The sequence below is a fragment of the Geotrypetes seraphini genome, chromosome 6 (genome assembly GCF_902459505.1).
Source record: "Geotrypetes seraphini chromosome 6, aGeoSer1.1, whole genome shotgun sequence".
Classification (NCBI taxonomy): domain Eukaryota; kingdom Metazoa; phylum Chordata; class Amphibia; order Gymnophiona; family Dermophiidae; genus Geotrypetes; species Geotrypetes seraphini.
Window position 1 is genome coordinate 146,005,544 of NC_047089.1, and position 20,531 is coordinate 146,026,074.

Consider the following 20,531-nt stretch of genomic DNA (forward strand, 5'->3'; position numbering starts at 1 on the left):
TCCCAGCCCATCTTTGCAACTTTCTCAGCAAAACGAAGCTCAAGCCGCGAGGCTTGTCTTCTGTTTCCTGCCCAGAGCTGACAGGGGGCCCGGGCTCCCCCAGAGTCCTAGGCCACAGTCTAGGGGGAAGGGCGGTCCGCCCCATGTGGACAGGAGAGAGCTGGACGGGGGACCCGCAGAGTTCAATACATCTCGAGCCGCGAGGCTCGTCTTCTGTTCCTGCCTGCCCTGCCGCGCACAAATAGCCGACCGGAAGTATTCTCCGACGTCAGCGCTGACGTCAGAGGGCAGGCTTTGCTTAAGCCCTCCCTCCGACGTCAGCGCTGACATCTGGGAACACTTGCAATCGGCTATATGTGAGCGGCAGGGCAGGCAGGAACAGAAGACGAGCCTCGCGGCTCGAGATGTATTGAACTCCACGGGTCCCCCGTCCAGCTCTCTACTGTCCACGTGGGGCAGACCGCCCCTCCCCCTAGACTGTGGCCTAGGACCCTGGGGGAGCCTGGGCCCCCTGTCAGCTCCGGGCCCCTGAATGCAGGACTGGTGGTACTGCCCTGATGGCGGCCCTGGTCGGCTCTCCCCTGTTCCCTAGTTTAAAGTCTTCTCAATGGTCTTCTTCATGTTTTCAGCCAAGACTCTTGCTCCTTGCTTGGTGAGGTGAAGGCCGTCCTTTGTATAGTATCTGCTTCTTCTCCAGAATGCCGTCCAGTTGCGCATGAAGTTGAAACCCTCCTCGTCGCACCATCATCTCATCCAGGTGTTGATTTCTCGCAGCTCATCCTGTCTCTTTCCATCCGCTCTCGGTACCGGGAGTATTTCAGAGAAGGCCACTTTCACCTCCCTGACCTTAAGTTTTCTTCCGAGTAAGCGGAGTTGGCCCTTCAATTCTTCCCTGTCGTACTTCTGTCTGTTCACATCGTTGGTTCCCACGTGGATAATCACAGCAGTGTCCTCTCCTCCTGCACTGTCTATGATCCTGGTGATCCTGCTGGCCACATCCTTCACTCTTGCACCCGGCAGGCAGGTGACCAGTTTATCTACCTTCCTCCTGCGATGTGGCTGTCCACGTTGCATATGATGGAATCTCCAACGATGATTCCTGTCTTCTTTATTCGGGGGTTCTTAGGGGGTCTCAAGTCTGTATCCATGGTGTAGGACCTCTTCTCTCTTCTGTGATGCATCCCCAGACGGGATCTCATTTCTGCTAAGTGTGTAGTCATCCTCGATCTCTGCTTCAGCCTCTTCTTCAACTGTAATGGTGCCTCCTTCCATATCGCCTGGGCCCTCATCCATGGTTGGTGTTCGGGTACTGATCTTCAGCCCTGGGTCCTCCACATGTTGCTGATGGGCTTCCTCGATGAATCTCTCCAATTCCTCGATCACTTCGCTTGTACTGGACTCCCCTAGCAACTTCTCCTGCTTGCGGTTTTCTTCTTTCCTGGCGAGGAGTTCTTCTAGTTCTATCACAGTTCCCTCCAGCAGCCGGACTTGCTGTTTCAGGCTATCCAGCTCCTTGCAAACGTATGCCCTAGTCCCCGAGGGGAGGTAGTCATATATACTGCAGCTGGTGCAGAAGACTGGAAAGCTCATCTTCTGGCTTCCGTGGAGGATCATATCCTGTTCCCCTTCTGAGTTGTCTGTGTCTATGTGAACCTTCTGTCCCAGCCGGCTATGTGTGTCCTGACCTCCTGTTAGCTTTCCTCCTTTTGGTTGTTGGTTGCGAGTTGTGCTGGTGCTGCTGAGCTCCCTGCGAGTATCTTACATTTTGGGGGCTCTCTGTTAGTCGGCTTAGCTTCCTGGCTCCTTCCAAGGGCTCCTTCGCAAAGGCACTCTCGCTAAAGCGAGCGTCTTTGCCGCTCGCCTTCGCCGTGCGCAGAACGGCTGCGCGCCGTTGGCTCTCCTCCTTTTAAGGGGGAGTCTGGGCGTGCTGGTTGTAACGCTGGTGGTGACGCATTGGGGGTGGGCGGAGCTCCCTCTCACCGCTACCCCACGCTGCCTGCCTGCTTCCCTTCTCTCTCTCCTGCCGCTTCTCCTCTCTCCCTCCAGCTGCTTTCTTCACCAGTGCCTGCTGCCTCCCGCACCGGCCGAAGCTAGAGTTGTAGCGCCGCGGTCTCTCCCTTTTAAGGGGGAGTCTGGGCACGCTGGTGGTGATGCTGGTGATGACACGTTGGGGATGGGCGGAGCTCCCTCTCACTGCTACCCCACGCTGCCTGTCTGCTTCCCTCCTCTCTCTTCTGCCACTTCTCTTCTCTCCCTACGGCTGCTTTCATCACCGGTGCCTGCTGCCTCCTGCACCGGCCGAAGAGACAAACTAAACCACATTCAGAAAAAACCTGAAGACTCACCTCTTTGACAATTAACTGTTTTAGTTTCTGTATAGAACCCCCTACTTCTAAGTCCCTTCTCATGCTTCTCCATGCCCCCTTCCCTTACTACTTTCCCCTTCCTCTTTCATCTGTTGCCTTGAGCCTATATAGGTATGTGTGACTCACAAATGGAAGATTAGAGTAGATTAGATATTTTGTTCCTGTGATCGATATTTTGTTCCTGTGAAGTGGATCATGTTGTGATCACTGTGTCCCTTCTACTTCTATACCTTGTGCTAGTCCTCGTAGTCCATTTAGAATTAAGTCTAGAATTGCATTTCCTCTCGTATTTTCCATGACAAGGACCAGGAAGCAATCACCTACAGCATCCAGGAACTTGGTCTCTCTACTGCAGCTAGAGTTGCCTAGGTTTCAATCTATTCCTGGATAGTCGCCCATGATAACTTCATTGCCTCCCTTGCATTCGTGTTTAATCTCGTGCATCATTTCTTCATCAGTCTCTTTGGACTGCCCTGGGGGTCGGTAGTAGATGCCAATCTTCATGTCCGTTCCATTTGTTCCCGGTGTTTTGACCCATAGAGACTTTACCTTATTGTTCATTTCTGGCGTGTTCTCTCTGATAGACTATATCCCCTCTTTTATGTATACAGCAATACCCCTACCTTTTTGTCCTATTCTGCCTCTGCGGTATAGTTTGTATCCCGGTAGTACAGTGTCCCAGACATTGTCCTTGTTCCACCATGTTTCCGTGATGCCGATGATGTCTAAGTTTCCATGATGCCGGTGATGTCTAGGTTTGTGCTATAGCTTCCAATTCCCCCATTTTATTCCGTAGGCTCCTTGCGTTTGTGTACATACACTTAAATTTGCGGCCTGTTACTTTCTTGAACTTTTTTCCTCCTTCTGTCTCTCTCGCTTCTGTCCCTTTCGATCCATCGGGATTTCTATCTTGTCTTTAATTCTCAACTGATAGGCTATTTGCATCTGTGTAAATCCATTCTTTATATCCAAGCGTTAAATGCACGATTACAGTCCCTACAGGTGTACCCCGTTTCCATTATGCGTCATCAGGAGGTCAAACAGATGTTAACACATCTCAATGTTGCTTGCCCTGAACATGCAGGTCTAAATTGTTTTACATGTAATACAAAGCGCTGACGTAGCGTGCACTAAAGGAACGCCTTCCATTCTAAGGCATAATTAAGGCCAGCTGGAGCAACAGAAGGCAGCATGAAGATCTAATGCTACTCCCTTTGCTGTAACTTGCGACGAATGTCCTCATGCCGAGCGGTCAGCTTTACTTGTTCAAGCACCCTGTACTGAAATGAGGCAAAAGAGTGCTGATATTGAATGCAATGTTCTACAAGGGGCTCCATTAGATTTCTTGCCGATACACAGTGCCAATATTGTCAGGTGGATCCTCAATTAATGAGACGCCTGCCCCACATAGTAAAGACCACAGGAGCAGATAAGTAAATATATAACATTCTCAGATTTACATGATGTCACAACCCTAAGATCGAAGATCCTGTCATTAGTAACATCTTGAAAACTTGCACCTTCTAACAGTCTCTTACAATTCTCTTCCTCCCAATGACTCAAACCCTATCCCAGCGGATAGATCCTGGATGACATTTGAACCCATATCTGAACCCCAGATCTCTAAACTCTGCCTCAGACTGAAATCCTGCAAATGCATCTTAGATCCTTTCCCATCTCACCTTTATGAAAACATTCCTGCACAGGCCATCTCCTCCCTTACGAGACTCATTAACTCTGCTCTACTATCAGGCTTGTTCTCCACAAAAATGGGCCACATTGCCTTGTCACCTATTCTGAAAAAAGCCGATCTCGACCCCTCCCTACCATCAAACTACCGTCCCATAGCAAATATCCCTCTACTTACCAAACTTCTAGAAACCATAGTTGCTACCCAGCTCTCCTCCTATCTCGAGAGATTCTCCATTCTTCACCCCTACCAAATGGCTTCAGACCCTGCTTTAGCACTGAATCCCTCCTAGTTTCCCTAATTTCAAAGGTACAACAACTACACTCACGTAACAAATTCGCTGTCCTACTACAATTCGATCTTTCCGCTGCTTTTGATGTCGTCCATCATGACATACTACTTTACCAACTTTCCGAGATTGGAATCGACTCCACCGTCCTAATGTGGTTCTCAAACTTCTTACGCTCCCGTTCCTACACCGTCAACACAAATGGCACCATGTCCACTCCTTGGACTCCATCTTGCGGTGTCCCTCAAGGATCACCCCTTTCCCCTATTCTCTTTAACATCTACATGTCCTCCCTGAAACTCTTTCAACTATCCCCCCTGGAAACAATCTACACTTATGCAGATGACATCCTTGTCCTCCTTGAGACTGACCAGAACCTCACCAACCTCCACGAAAACATTACAGCTTGCATAATGAGACTCTGTGCCTGGTCCCTCTCGGTACAGATGAAACTAAACGAATCTAAAACAAAACTACTCTGGCTCGGCCCAAAATTCGAACACCTGCCCACACTTTTCGCACTACCCACAGGCGATACACTACAGCTCGAGTTCTCATGCAAGGTCCTTAGTATCACTATCGATTCCTCTCTCTCCCTCAATGACCACCTCAACTCCTTGGCAAAATCATGCTTTTTCAGCCTTCACATGCTGAGGAAAGCTAGATCCTACTTCAGCCAACAACACTTTGCCATCCTTGTCCAATCCATCATCCTCTCCAAACTAGATTACTGCAACGCCATCTACTTAAATCTATCAAAAAAAGTATTCTATGACTCCAGCTAATCCAGAATACTGCAGCCAAACTGATCTTCTCAAAACGCAAGTCTGACCATGCCTCCCCACTCCTTGCCAAACTTCACTGGCTTCCAATAATCTCCAGAATCCATTTCAAATGTTTCTGCCTGGCTTTCAAGATCATTCACAGAATCCTGCCTCCTCTTATCCCACTGTCTTTCAACTCCTCCAGTCCCGACTCCTCCAGAACTGCCCAAAGGCTTAAACTAGCCTTCCCCTCTCCACGCGGCATCCACTATTCAGGCAAACTGGGAAAATCCCTTCTCTTCAAAATCACAGGTCTTTGGAACGACCTCACCACCCCGCTGCGGAACCTGAGCTCCCTTCAGTTATTCCGCAAACAACTGAAAACCTGGCTTTTCAGCAAATTGTAGCTCTATCCTTCCCCCTTTCTCTCCCCCCTTCTACACATAAGTTCATGTAATCCTTTTTCTTCTTCTCTACCCACTATTTTAAGTTCTTGTAAACCGTGTCGAGCTCCATTCTCAGGGAGATGATGCGGTATATAAACTTAAGGTTTAGATTAGATTAGATTAGATCATGGTGCAAGCAACACAGTGGCCACACCGCCAGTGGCCATATGATACCACCCCCTCCTCATCCCCTCAGGTGTCTGCAACACAGTTGGACAAAGATGGTCCCTCAGATTCATATTCCTATTGTAAGAAAACACCCACTTCAGATTAGTAAACGCTGGATGAGCTCACAAAATATTCAAATGGTGTTTCATAATTTTAATCAGTGTCGGAGTGTGTTCGTTATATTTCATCACACAGGTAAGTGCATCATTGTCATCATCCTGTTCCCTATAGTGCAACAGATGTTCTCTCTGGTTCCATCTTGCCCTTTTAGGAACAAGTTATGGCAAAGGGAGCAGCATTGGATCTTCACACTGCGTTCTGTTGCTCCAACTAACCTTAATTATGCCATAGAATGGAAGGCGAACCTTTAGGCCCTGATTCCCGATTGTAGGAGCTGTAGACATCCTACAGCTGTCTAATCAGCCAATCGGGAGGCACGTTTTCTAAAAAAATGCTGCCCAGGCAGGCCGCCTATATTGAAGGCGCCTCCGGGAGCCTAGGGAGGCCCACAAGCCCGTCTAAGCTCGCCTAAGGCTAGGCAGTAGCCTTAGGCGAACCTAGGCGGCCCTGCATGTCTCCCTAGCAGAGCGGGAGATGCTTACAATGTAGACTAGCAAAATGCTGGCCTACATGGTAAGTAGACGCGGCCGCTATACTTTATCGCAGCAAAGGATCTCCCTGCTGCGATTAGTATAGTGGCCGCAGCTACAGCCACCAGTCTCCCCAACCCCCCTCCGATGTTTGCAGCAGGAGGGTGCCCAACCCCTCCTGCTGAAAGAACCCGCCCCCCCCCCAAAGATCGCCGGCAAAAATTACAAAGAATAAGGGACACTCGATGAAGTTACAGGGAAATACTTTTAAAACTAATAGGAGGAAATATTTTTTCACTCAGAGAATAGTTAAGCTCAGGAACTTAGATCTCATTGCCAGAGGTTGTGGTAAGAGTGGATAGCATAGCTGGTTTTAAGAAAGGTTTGGACAATTTCCTGGAGGAAAAGTCCATAGTCTGTTATTGAGAAAGACATGGGACAAGACACTGCTTGTCCTGGATTGGTAGCATGGAATGTTGATACTCTGGATTTTGGCCAAGTACTAGTGACCTGAATTGACCACCATCAGAATAGGCTACTGGGCTTAACGGACCTTTGGTCTGACCCAGTAAGACTATTCTTATGTTCTTATGTTCTCCATTTCCTCTGGCCAACAATAAAGACTAGCATATGATCTGATGAATGGTACCATACTGACAGAGAGAACAACAGGATGCAAGAGATTGCTCTAAGGAAAGGGATGATACCAGTGGTGTGCCTTAAAATGAACAGGCCAAAGAACCGAAACTTAACATTTTGTAAGCAATATTTCTGAAGGGCTGTCTGGTAAGATTTGCGTCATTGCAGATGATACAAAAATCTGCAATAGAGTAGATACCCCTGATGGTGTGGATATCATGAGGAAGGACCTTGCAAAGCTTGAGGAATAGTTAAAAATTTGGCAGCTAAAATTTAGTGCTAAGAAATTCAAGGTCATGCATTTGGGCTGCAAAAACCTGAGAGACTAGTACAATTTAGGGGATGAAAAACTTTTGTGCATGAAAGATGATTTGGGTGTGATAGTATGTGATGATCTTAAGGTGGCTAAACAGGTTGAAAAGGTGACGGCATAAACTAGAAGGATGCTTGAGTACATAGGGCCAGGAGTGGCTATTAGGTAAAAGGAGGTATTAATGCCCCTGTATAAGACTCTGGCGAGACCTCATTTAGAATATTGTGTACAATTCTGGAGACCTCACCTTCAAAAAATATAAACAGGATGAAGTTGGTCCAGAGGAAGGCTACTAAAATGGTCAATGGTCTTCATCATTAGGTATACAGGGACAGACTTAAAGATCTCAATATGTATACTTTGGAGGAAAGGCAGGAGAGGGGAGATATAATAGAGATGTTTAAATACCTACATGGCCGAAATGCATATGAGGCAAATCTCTTTCAATTGAAAGGAAACTTTTGTTTTAATGTGGTTTATTCAAAATACTTCTAATGTAATAGTGTAATTTTTTTTGCTGTTGGAGTTATGCTGTACATTAATTTTTGGTTTTACTGTGATTTTTTGTATAACTTTGTGGATATTACATTTTCAGAATACTTTTTGTTTGGTAGATATGAAGCTAGTAGCATCTAGCCCTATTAATTATATGGTCTTGCCTGTATTTTTTGCTAGTACACTTGGCTGCTTTTAGTGTATTAATGAGATCAGTACTAACTGATCTTTTGAAGACCAAGGTCCTTTATCTATGTGTTAAATATTTTCTGTTAAGAAGGCAGTTTAGGGTGGTAAATTGCTAGGACCATTAGTCTTTTTATTTTGGACTTTTTTCTAACTCATGTTTTAGCTCCTTTCCTTGTTTGGTTAATTGACTCTATATACGTGCTTATACCCGTAAACAAAATTTTAATTCCTTTGCATGTTTGGGCACTGTTTTCTTATGCACTTAAGTTGTTGGTTAAGAGCTCATTAACCTATTAATTTATGCACATCTTGACAGTGTGCACAAATTTGGATTATATATTGTGACCAGTCCGACACAAGGCCTGCCAAGGTCCCAGTTAGGCCAGGGGTAAAAGTAAAAATGAAAACCAGGAAGGGACATTCCAAGGTCCCTCCGGTTCCTGATTCTGATCATTTTTCTATTGGCCACCAGAGGGAGCTTGAGCTTTCTGACAGTGAGGTAGATGAGCTGTATCCAGGTCACCACCGGGGGAGCCCAAGAGCCTCATTGCACACTGCTGACTCAGCCAGGGTAGGGCGGGGCCCTAGGGTATGTAAGCCAGCAGTGGAAATCAGACAGGCAGGAAGGCTAAGGAGGAGGTTCAGGCCTTGCCTCCCTGAGGAACCCCCTGGGCCAAGCAGGAGCAATAGACCCATACCCATGGAGCTATTAGAAGCTGGACAAGCTGAGGAGCTGCCTGTATCAGAGGAGGAACTGCCCATGGAATGTCAGGAAAGTTTTAAAGAGAATGATACCGACTTTGCTGAGCTCATGCAGGTGGATCTGATTACAAGCTGCAAACAGTGAGTTGTGGGTTTTTGGAACTGTTTGCTTGCTTGTGTTTTGTTTTGTTTTTTGAGAAAGCTGAGAGTGTCAATTGGGGAGAGGTTTTGCTAACACCCAGGGAGGGAATTTTGAAAGCTATTAGTGGTGCTTTTGTCTTGCAAAACCTGTGACACTCTCCTTTACCCGGCAGTGATATTTTAGGCTGCCAGAGGCTTTAACTTTGAGCACTGTGGTTTGGAGAACAAGTGCCCTGAACTTTATTTTTGTTTGTTGAACTACCTGCTTGGGAGCAGGCGGTGCTAGCTCTGAGGAGAGCTGAAACCTCAGGTGCAACTGGGACTAAATTAGTACTCAGAGAAAGTTTGGACAGTTTTTTTTTTTTTTGGTGCTGTTTCATTTGGACTCTGTTGTATTTTGCATTACTGGAGTTTTTGCTTTTTGCCATTTTCATCTTTATTTATGAGCCACTGACTTTTATGTAGAATAAGTAAAAGTGAAATATTTTTGATTTAAACTCCATTGGTGTGTTTTGATTTTGTTGCCCAAATTGGTAGCGGTGCAATCCTGCAGGGTGACTCCATTTCGGGTCACACGTTAGGGCTATTTTGTTGGTAACCACTGGAGGAGCTGTGGAGTCCCGGTTGGACCACAGTCCCGGTTACAATATATATGTATGTATGTATATATATGTATATGTATATATGTATATATATATATATATATGTGTGTGTATATGTATATATATATATGTATATGTATATATATATGTGTGTGTATATCCTATATAATAAAACCCTAGCCGCACATGTGCACTCTTAACTGCGTGCTTCCATGATCTGTAGGTCTGTGGTCGCAGGAGTGCGCATGTGCGAGTCCCCAGCCTTACTTCTTCCCAGCACCTACCTACACTCACCGACAGGACTGGCCGCCAGCGCTGGACTCCCTGCTCTCCACAATATTCGGCTCCTCTCACCAGCCGCACCAGCGTCGGAGAAGGCTTCCAACGCTGGCGGGGATCGAGAGGAGCCGCGGCAACACCTCGTGGGGCGGGAAGTGAAGCGCCAACAAAACACTCCATCCATTACGTTCTGCCGCGTCTCTGATGATGTCATCAGGGACGTGCCAGAGTAAATCAGGGCAGTAGAAGGCCCCAAAGCAGCATGTGTAGAGTTCTGCACATCCTGCTGGAATCGGCAGGTGTGTCGGGACCGCAGGAAGGGAAGGGGGGGGAAAGGGAAACGCTACTGCTGCACAGGGAAGTGGGGGGGATTGAAATGCTGCTGTACAGGGAAGTAGGGTGGGGGAAATGCTGCTGCACAGGGACATGGAGGCGGAGGGAATGCTGCTGTGGCTGCTGCACAGGGTAGTGGGGGGGGGGGAAGAAAGACAGACAGCGGGAGGAAGGCAGACAGAAAGAAAAGAAGAAAGACACAGGGGCAGGGAGAGACACAGAAAGACAGACAGACAAAGGGGGCCAGGGAGAGAGACAGACAGAAAAAAAGACAGTGGGAGGGAGAGAGAGACAGAAATAAAGAAAGACAGACAGACATATATTCTAGCACCTGTTAATGTAACGGGCTAAAATACTAGTATATATATAATCTGGGAGTATGCACACAATTACATTTATATAATACTAGCACTTACTTGGGTGAATGTACACTTATGTGCATAAGTGCTACCAGAGCACTCAGTGGTATTCTTTGTAATGTTAGAAGGCTTTACATTATCACTGTTATGTTTTGTTCATGTTTGATTTGTTGTACTGTATGTGATTCTATTTGTGTATGTATGCTATTGAGATCCACCTTGGGAAAGGCGGGGTATAAATAAATAAATAAATAAAAATACATGCATGAATGCAAATGGGCATTTGCTGGAGAGGGGCATGAGCGGGACACAGGTGGGGACCAACATTTGCTCATACATGCTAAAGTGCATATTTAAATGCACTCATTTATGCCAGCCATAAATTAGGCATAAGTGGGTATACCTAAATGTAGGCATGTTGATGCTGACTTATGATAGTATTCCATAAGAACACTGATGTGTGTAAGTGTTCTTATAGATTAAGCTCACTACCCATGTTAACTGGGCACCTAAATCATAGAACCAATTACTGAACCATTCATTATTATATTTTGTGTGTTCTTGTAAAATTTTATTAGAAATTGTCTGTTATTATTGTATTGTTCTATGTTGTAATTTTTAACTTGCCATTGTAGATATTTTATTTTATAAATTTTATGCGTGTAAATTTGAATACCACATACTGTAGATCTAGGTGGTAAAGAAGTTAATAAACAATAACCATAACCATATAGAATTGCTTCCTTTATGATCTGCTCAATTGCCTGTGATACAGGCGTTTCTTGATTTAAAAAATTGTCAGGCTACTGAGGGATTAAAAGTTATACTGAACTGATAAGAACTGTACTTCTGGGTGGTTTTGAATAAAGGATTTTTGCTTCTAGACAGCTTTGCTGCTCTTTGATACCCCAATCCCTGAATTTTATATGGCAACTAAAGTTGTGCATGGAAATTTGACTATATGACCATTGCATATGCAACTTGATTGTTTAATGAGCCAATCAGCGTCAATAATTGGCCACTAACAAGCAATTATCAGCACTAATTGGTACTAATTAGAATTTACTTGTACAACTTTCTAAGTGTATTCTACAAAGTAGTGTGCAAAAATTCTAATATACAGGTGTGAAAAGGGGGCATGGCTATGGGAGGGGCATGGGCAGGCTGTGGGCGTTCCTATAAATTACATGCACTGTTTCAGAATAGGCCCGATCTGCACAGAATTTAGGTGTGGGCATTTACATCAGGTTTTAGTTGGCATAAATGATTGCGCCTAGATTTTAGTCATGGGGCCAACTACCACGTCTATCCTATAAATTGTGCCTAACTTTAGGCGCAGTTTATAGAATAGCTCTAAGTGTATTTTTTTTTTCTTGCGCTTTTTCCAGCGCCATATATAGAATCTGGCCCCAAATACTTTAAGATAACATAGGTTGACATGAAGATACAAAATTTCTACACTCACATGATAAAATTCAATATACTGCCCATAAAGAATTAAGGCCCAGATTCTAAAAATGGCCGCTGATCATGTGTCAATCACGCATTGGCGCCGTTTATAGAATCATAGTTGTTTTTAAAACAGGCACTTTAAATATAGGCTAGCATTTTACAGGCCTACATTTAAGGCGCCTGTCTTGTACCTACGGAAGCACCTAGGGTCACCTAAGGATGCCTAAGGCCACTTTTGGCGTAAACCACACCCACGCCAGCTTCAGGTGTCCTTAAGTGTGCCTAGATGCTTCTGTAGGTGCGCAAACAGTGCCTTCAACATTAGCGCTGTTTGCTGCATTGATTTTTTTTTTTTTTTTTCTAAACATGTGTCCCAATTGGTTAGTTAGACAGTGGTAGGATACCTACTGCCTCCTAACTTTGGGACACTGTTCTAGAATCCAGGTCTAACTGTGTACCCATAAAATATGCAAATTACAAAAAAGGACTGAGATAATTTTTTATAAAGACTTTTTAAATGCTCTTTTCTTTTTTTTATTTATTCTTTATTCATTTTTAGAACTTACAATAAGTGTATAAGCAAATAAAAACATTTTTAACTTAAATACAACACTTAATAATCTGCAAAAAAATCAATTTAGAACTTATCTCCCCCCTCCCCCTTAATCAATAATAATCTTTGAACACATAAAAACATATTATAGTCCCCATCCTTACATTCTTTACATTTATACAAAGACCAAAATCTACCTACCCTCCCCCTACCTTAGACATGCATATTTAAGGGGAAAATAGTATTCATTCGTTACAATAATTTGTTATAGACTCCCAAACATCCTGAAATTTTCTTAAATACCCTGATAGCTGTGTGGCTATCACCCGTTCCATTTTATATATATGACGTAAAGAATTCCACCAGAAACTATAATTCAATCTATTCCAATTCTTCCAATTATTCGTAATCTGTTGTAAATGCTTTTTTCAAAACAGAACACTGGTAATTAATCACATACTTTAAAAAAAATTGAAATCCTACCCTGTCCAATTCTTGGTTCCGGATGTTTTGTAGAATGTCTTGACAGTAGTTGTAATATTCATCAGTAAGAAATGCAAACTAGACAATTTAGAGAAAATATAATTTAAAAAATAAATAAAAGAAATTATGTACATCTATAGAACCTCCAAATGCTTGTCCATTAATCGCCTGGAAAATTTCACAAATAATTCCACAGCAATTAAAGATAATGTTGTTGATCCTATTGAAACTTACATGCTTGAAGGGATGTTTTTTCATTAGCTCCTGCTCCCACAATGTAAACCTGATGAATTCAGGCTCAGAGCACTCAACTCCATCTTTCTTTGCCTGCAAAATAATACCAGACTGGAAGCAGTTTTAGCAGTATTAGAAAACCAAATATACTTTAATTTTGCCTTCTAGTTTGCAGTACAATAATTTGCCCAGGGTTTATATAAATCGGTGTGTTTTCAAAAGCACAGTTACCAGTTATTGTTACTTTGCTGTTTGATCATATCACTAAGGGGAAAATTCATGAAAGAACGTTAAGCATGTTACTGGGCAGAGCTTTGGATTCTTGCCCAGAAATAGCTAAGAAGAAGAAAAAAACCCCAATAAATTTTGAGATTGAATCAGGTTGGGCAGACTAGATGGACCATTCGGGTCTTTACCTGCCGTCATCTACTATGTTAGTGCATGCTAATGAATCAGCATGCATTAACCGCTAAAGACACCCATAGGAATATAATGAGTGTCTTTAGTGGTTAGCACATGCTAACGTGCTAGCGCACACTAACGAGCTTAACACCCTTTCATGAATTCCCCCCTTAGGCACCTTTTTTGGTCCCAATATATCTTATGTTTCATATTAGTTTTTGAAATAAAAGTTGTGCACCTTCTATTATTGTTGTGTTTTATAAGATTTCCTTTACTGAGTCCATTCAACAATTCAGACCCTCCATATATATCAATTTGATACATACATGGGGGTGGCCAATAAAAGTTGCCACAGCAGCCTTCTGGTTAACTAAGGTTCAAACTGGAGGAACTGGCTAAGTACGAGGAGCTTTGAAAATCTTTTATTTCTAATACTGCCTCAAGAATAAGATAAGAATCAGTACAAAATGAGAGATCTTTTAAGAAAACCATCAAACGACTGAGAATCGTCCGGAATGCTGCAGTCTTTCTCATCTTTGGCATCAAGAAATCGGATCATGTAAGCTCATATTACAAAAAACTACACTGGCTGCCTGTGGAAGTAAGGGTCATCTTTAAGTTTGCTTGCCTTTGCTTCAAAACCATAACAGGTTCATCCCCAATCCACCTGCCTCACTATTTCGAATTTCCAGGCACAACCTGTACACATAGTGCTTACTTGTTCGCCTTTCTATCCTTGAAGGGCTGCATCGACAAGAGATTCCTTGATCGAACACTATCATTGCAAGCAGGCGAATGGAACAAACGTTTAACCAACTTTCATTCAAACGCACTTTCTTATCAAACTTTCAGGAAGTCAATCAAAACTTATCTCTTTGACAAATTTCTCTGACTCCACTTCTGCCTTGATGCATTCCTAAAACACTCCCAGATAAACTCGATTAATCCTAACATGCTAATGTAATTTTGAAAGTTTTTTGTATAATCGCTGTCTGTATACATTCTCTTCCTCTGTAAACTGCTCTGAACTATTTGTGGTATTGCGGTATATATAAAAATAAAGTTGTTATTATTATTATTATTAAGTGCCAGCTGAAAGATCTAAACAACCTAAGAATGAATTCTAGACCAGACCCCTCCCCCTTTTACAAAGTCACACTAATGGCTGTCACTGCGGTAACTGCAAGTGAGATGTATAGTATTTCTGTATATGCGAAGGCTGATTTCTTGAACCTATATTAAATTTAGATATTAAATATAATGTACAGAATATTACCTACAACTATTTTGATGACCTTTCTTTCTAATAATGTCGGACAATTATGGACTTAGGCCCTGCCCAGCCCCACCCTGGCCCCATCCACATTAGCCTCACCAAACAGCAGAGCTAGTGACCTCTTATGACACAGCCATTCCCATTCTCAGTCACCTGAATGCCCACATCATAGTGATTACTACCCAATGGCTGGAAAGTACAAGAATGCAGTGTCATGCACAGGCTATATGGAACTATCCTAGTGAAAATTAAATTAATAGTTGGAAGGCCCAGAGGATCTTCTGCCAGTCAGTATCAGCAATGAAGAGGGAGGCTTACCTATGGTTCTGGGGGTAGAAAACACTCTCTTTAATTCCATGCTCCCTAGGCATGCTCAGTTTAGCAAAAACTAAGCATGCATGTTGGTGTTAGGGGGGAGCCTAGTGCTTCTCCTCTAAAAATTTTACTTTCTGATGGGCAGCTATTTTCTAGAATGCACTATAGGCTGGAAGAACTGAAGACACACCTTTGTCAGGTGGAAGTCAGAGAAAGGAAATGCATGAATAAATATTGCTTATTACATACATAAGTGTGTTAGCATTCAAACATTTATTTTGCATGTAATGAGTGCTATTACACAGGTATGTAGGGTGTGGAGATATAGGGGCCAATATTCAGATTGTGGGACGGAGGTTGGCTAACTCCTACAGTTGGTGCCGAGCTCAGATATTCAGTGCCGAGCTGTTTCCGGTGATTTGAATTGAATATTCGGTCTGGTTTTGGCAGGTTCAAACTTAGATGACTAAATAGATTTTAAGCGCTGGTTGGTTAAGTTATAGTGGCCAAATATAGACCAGCTACTTGCACGGCCTGATTTGGCTGCTAAACTTGGTTGGTTAGCACTTAAAATCAGCAGCTATCTGCTGAATATTAGCAGATAGCTGGCTAAACACAATTTAACCGTCCAGTAGACATTCCTAACTGATTAAATAGCACTGAATATTGGGCAGATAGTATTTTAGAAAAGGTTCTTCGTTCAATCAAGTCTTCTATATACAGTACTGCCACTTTTGGATGTCGCAGCTTGGACATTTGTTTTCAAACATTAACGATCTATTCTCATTATCTATGATATTTTAAGGGGACCACGTCTTGTAACAGCATTAAAATATATAACTTGGAAAAGATGAAAAATTATAGTTACAAGAGTGGTATCTCACTAGAATGGAACTTTATGTGGATCTCAGTATTGGTCCCAAAACAGCAGCAAGAGGACGTGGTACTAGTTAACAAGCTGATGCTGCTCTTGGTTTTTTCTGTCTGTCCTTTTTTTTCTGGTGGTTGGTACAAACGATAACCCTTTTTGCAGAATTGCAACTTGGTGTGTAGTAAGTGTAGTAGATGAGAGATTGATAATAGGAATCTCATCTACCACATCCTCTGATTGTATGATGGATGTCCTCTGCCTCTGCTCCTCCCTCTTGTTCTGCCCTCTCCCTCTGTGTGGAATTCTGATCTCCTGCACTTGGTCTCTCCCTGAGTTCTTCTGATGTCCAAAGTTGTTCTAAAAAATTGTGTGGTCATGTGACAATTGTAGGATTAGTACCTGTGATTGCCTTTGTTATGGAGGGGTTGGTCAGTGGTGACGTAAAGTCTTCATCTGAGCAGCTCCTAATGCGTTTCCTACCCTTTAATTTCCTACCCCACAGGTGTCAAAGTCGGTCCTCGAGGGCCAGAATCCAGTCGGGTTTTCAGGATTTCCCCAATGAATCTGCATGAGATCTATTTGCATGCACTGCTTTCAATGCATATTCATTGGGGAAATCCAGAAAACCCGACTGGATTCCGGCCCTCGAGGAGGGACTTTGACACCCCTGTGACCTACCCTAATGCGTTTCCTACCCTGTTCATGTGTAGTACTCGTATCTTCTTGTCTAACTGGACCAATAGATCCTCTTGTATTTTGAATCCTAGAAATTGATCTGGAATGATTCCTTCATTTGAATGGAGTCTTAGATCTAGACCAGGGGTGGGAAACTCCGGTCCACGAGGGATGGAATCCAGTCGGGTTTTCAGGATTTCCCCAATGAATATGCATTGAAAGCAGTGCATGCAAATTGATCTCATGCATATTCATTGGGGAAATCCTGAAAAACCGACTGGATTCCGGCCCTCGAGGACCAGAGTTGTGCACCCTTTATCTAGACCATGGGTATAGACTACCCTTTTTGTAATCAATAGCATCCTGCTTGAGTTTATCCAGTTTGCCTTTCTTAAGTTCTTTTTTTGTATTCTGTCATTTTTGAGTGCACATCATGTATCACATTTTCAAAGTTCACATCCTCATTTTTGACACAATCTGATTTTTCTTCCAAATTGCCTCTGATTTTTTTTTTCTGATCTTTGCAGAGCTGTCTGTATTAAAAGGATCATCGGATCCAAAGAACATTTATTTAAAATACTACACCATTTATCTAAAAAAGTATTGATTATCAATGAACATCATGAGGCCTCTAGGAATTTTCTGGCATAATTTTATCTGTTTTTAACACCAGTGGTGGTTCTATCATACTTATGCCATTTATGTTTATTTTATTACATATGTGTTTTTCACTACTCTGCTACTATTGCACATTTCTTCCTGTATCTTGGTTGACAATGCTTAGAAGGATGTTGCACTCTCGTTTTATACACCCTTCTTACCGATGCACACACTTCATATCATCCTCAGTACACATTGTAGCAATCTTATGTGTTCTTTCCACTATGCACATACTTAATGGTATAATCATCTTCATCTTTTTCATTTTCTCATCTTGTGCACATCTTTTTCACATACTAAGAGTCACTATTTATATATTCATATGAAATGCTTCAGAATCAAATATTGCCAATAGCACTAATTGGCATCATATGGCCTGATATTCAAAATAATTTAACCAGACTGCCTAATATTGGCTTTGAATGCCATAGTACTGTCTAGTTGATGCCAGCAGCCTGTGGTGATATTTAGTCCACTAACTGCACAAGTAAGCAAATAGACTGTACTAACGTTATCTGCCAGGCTGTGTATCATTCTGAATATCAGCTGGTATGATATTAGCTTCCTGGTAACCATTATAACCCAGAAATTCAGTGCTGGTCAGTGCTCACAGCTACCAGCGGCTTAAAAAGCACTGACCATTATATTGCTATTGTGAGTTTCTGTCAGGTGCTTGTGGCCTGGATTGGCCACTGTGGAAACAGGATACTGGGCTGGATGATCTGAGCAATATGGCTATTATTATGGACTCAATAATGATCCCGTAGACCTTAAGGGGCAAATTCTATAAATGGCATCCTGATTGTTGGCGGCGGTAGGCGTCCTACCACTGTCTAACCAACCAATCAGGATGCAAGTTTGAAAAAAAAAAAACAACACACCCCGAGGCAGGCAGCCTACATTGTAGGCGTTTTTGCAAGCCTAGGGAGACACGTAGGGCTGCCTATGCTCGCCCAAGGATAGGTTTTGTTTCACCCGGATGTGGTGTTAGGTGAGCTTAAGCAGCCCTAGGCATCTCCTTAAGCACCTGAAATGTAGGCCAGCAAAATGCTGGCCTACATTTCACATAGATGCGACTGCTGAACTGATCGTGGCAAGGGAATCTCCCTGCTGCAATCAGTTTAGCGGCGGCAGCAGGGAACTCATCCCTCCATGAAGTCGGCCGGCAGGAGGGATGCCCAGTCCCTCTTGCCGGAACTCCCGAATGTCAGCAGAAAGGGTGCCCAATTCCTCTTGCCGCTATCCCCTGAAGATCATCAGCAGGAGGGATGCCCAGTCCCTCCTCCTGGAAACCCCCCCCCACTCCACCCTGAAGATCATCAGCAGGAGTGATGCCCAGTCCCTCCTGCCAGAACTTTCCTCCCCCGAAGATCAACAGCAGGAGGGATGCCAAGTCCTTCCTGCTGGAAATCCCCCCCCCCCCCCGAAGATCAACACCAGGCAGGATGCCCACTCCCTCCTGCAAGAACCCCCTCTGAAAACTTGTCCCCACCCCAATACTCCCCAAGCCCACCTGGATCCCCTCGTACCTTTTTCTTGTAGGCCTGCTGGGGAGGGATGCTTACTCCCTCCAGCTGGCAGGCTCGCCTTCACAGAATGTTGGGCCTTCCCCTTCCCAGTGCATCCTGGGATGCATCAGGGCGGGTCCTAAGGCCCTGATTGGCCCAGGTACCTAAGTCCCTTCCCATAGGAGGGGCCTGAGGCACCTGGGCCAACTGGAATCTTAGGCCTCCCTCCCAGTACATTCTGGGATGCACTAGGAGTGGCCTAAGACTCCGATTGGCTAGATCCCTTAGGCTACCCTCCCCAAGTCCATCTTAATAATGTCTTATGGGCTTTTGTTTTAGGAACTTATCCAAACCTTTTTTAAACCCTGCTAAGCTAACTGCTAAGCAACGAATTCCAGAGTTTAATTACAGACTGAGTGAAGAAATATTTTCTCCAGTTTGTTTTAAATCTATTACTTAGTAGCTTCATTACATGTCTCTAACATAGGTTACTGTAGGCTGAATTCTAATGCTAGGACACTAAACCCAATAACTTCCCAATAGGCTTAGTGAATGTTCGTTCTGATTAGAGAGTCTGTTTAGAGAGTTGATCATTCTCCACCATTTTAAAATTTTCAGCCTTACTGAAATATGGCTATGTGAAGGAGAGGAAGCTTATTTTATGCAAGCTTGTCCTTCAGGTTACAGCTTCCAGCAGCACAATTGGCAAGGCAGAAGGGGACGGGGTACTGCTATTATTTATGATTCATTGATATCGCTCATATCTGAAAACAGCTCTGAGACTGCAGCAAGACTTCCTATGAGTAAGCAGGTCTGATGTGTGAGCATTATTGGGCCAATCAAAATAGATGTTGAAGTCCCCTAAGAGAATAGGGTTAAAAAAAAGTCAAAGATGAGTGATTGTAGAAGCAGAGGGGAATCCTTAGTGATAGGTTGGGGGGGGGGGGGGGCTCTCTGAATTTGTTGGTTTTCTGGCTATAATTTATTGTAGCCTTGTTCCCTGGTTTTGACTGTTCTCCATTGGAGTTATAGCCATTTTTTCAGCAGGAAAATCTGACAGTGGTCATCTTGGATTTTTCATAATTTGAATTCTAAGTTCTCAAACTTCTTCAAAAAGCCTCATTTGTTATTCTAACCACTAGGGATGGAGTCCTCAGGCTCCAATATCATGAATTCATGTGAAGTTGGGCATTGGAAGAATGCCCTTGTGCCACGTGTTCTGCCGCACATTTATGGGGAGGCGGGAACTTCAGGTTCAACCTCTGACCATCTCATTAAAGCTGCCAAAAGGTTGTTCGGATGGTTAGAGGATGATTTCACTCTCTCAGAATCCATTAATACAGCGCCAGTGCCTAGTAAGGGCACTGATGGCCCCAAATCGAAGAGAAAGCGATTTAACCCTCCTCTTGAAGGGGGTTATCGGTCTTTTATGCCCTTTACGCCTGACTTTGTGAACTTGCTCTGGCTATGTCGGTGGCATGAGCATGCCTTCTGGGTCAGCTGGAGAGCAACCAGCAATGTAGCCTTCCTGTAGTCCCACAGCTGTTCTTCTAAGGAGGCCTATGTTTCCCCCGGACTCTGATAGTTGTCAGATGGGGTCACTGAGGATGATGATATGGATGCGTTTCCTCTTTCCAGAGTGAAACCTCAGTCGAGGATAATGCAGGAGTAAGTGTTGCTGGGGATCAGGGTGAGGACCTCTCTGTTTGCAGGCTATTCAAGTATGCTGCCCTGACA

At 43.8% G+C, this 20,531-nt stretch overlaps 1 protein-coding gene across 4 annotated transcripts in view; it reads right to left on the reverse strand.

Annotated features, from left to right (window-relative positions):
* Positions 1-20,531, reverse strand: part of RFX8 (RFX family member 8, lacking RFX DNA binding domain) — a 169,325-nt gene that overhangs the window by 57,953 nt on the left and 90,841 nt on the right. For 3 of the 4 annotated variants that reach the window (XM_033947736.1, XM_033947735.1, XM_033947733.1), the window contains 2 exons: positions 13,088-13,198; positions 12,854-12,931 (listed from right to left, as the gene is read on the reverse strand). In XM_033947736.1, coding sequence (XP_033803627.1) covers positions 12,854-12,931; positions 13,088-13,198 — 189 coding nt within the window. The remainder of the gene's footprint in view (positions 1-12,853; positions 12,932-13,087; positions 13,199-20,531) is intronic. The other variant, XM_033947734.1, reaches the window with a different exon arrangement.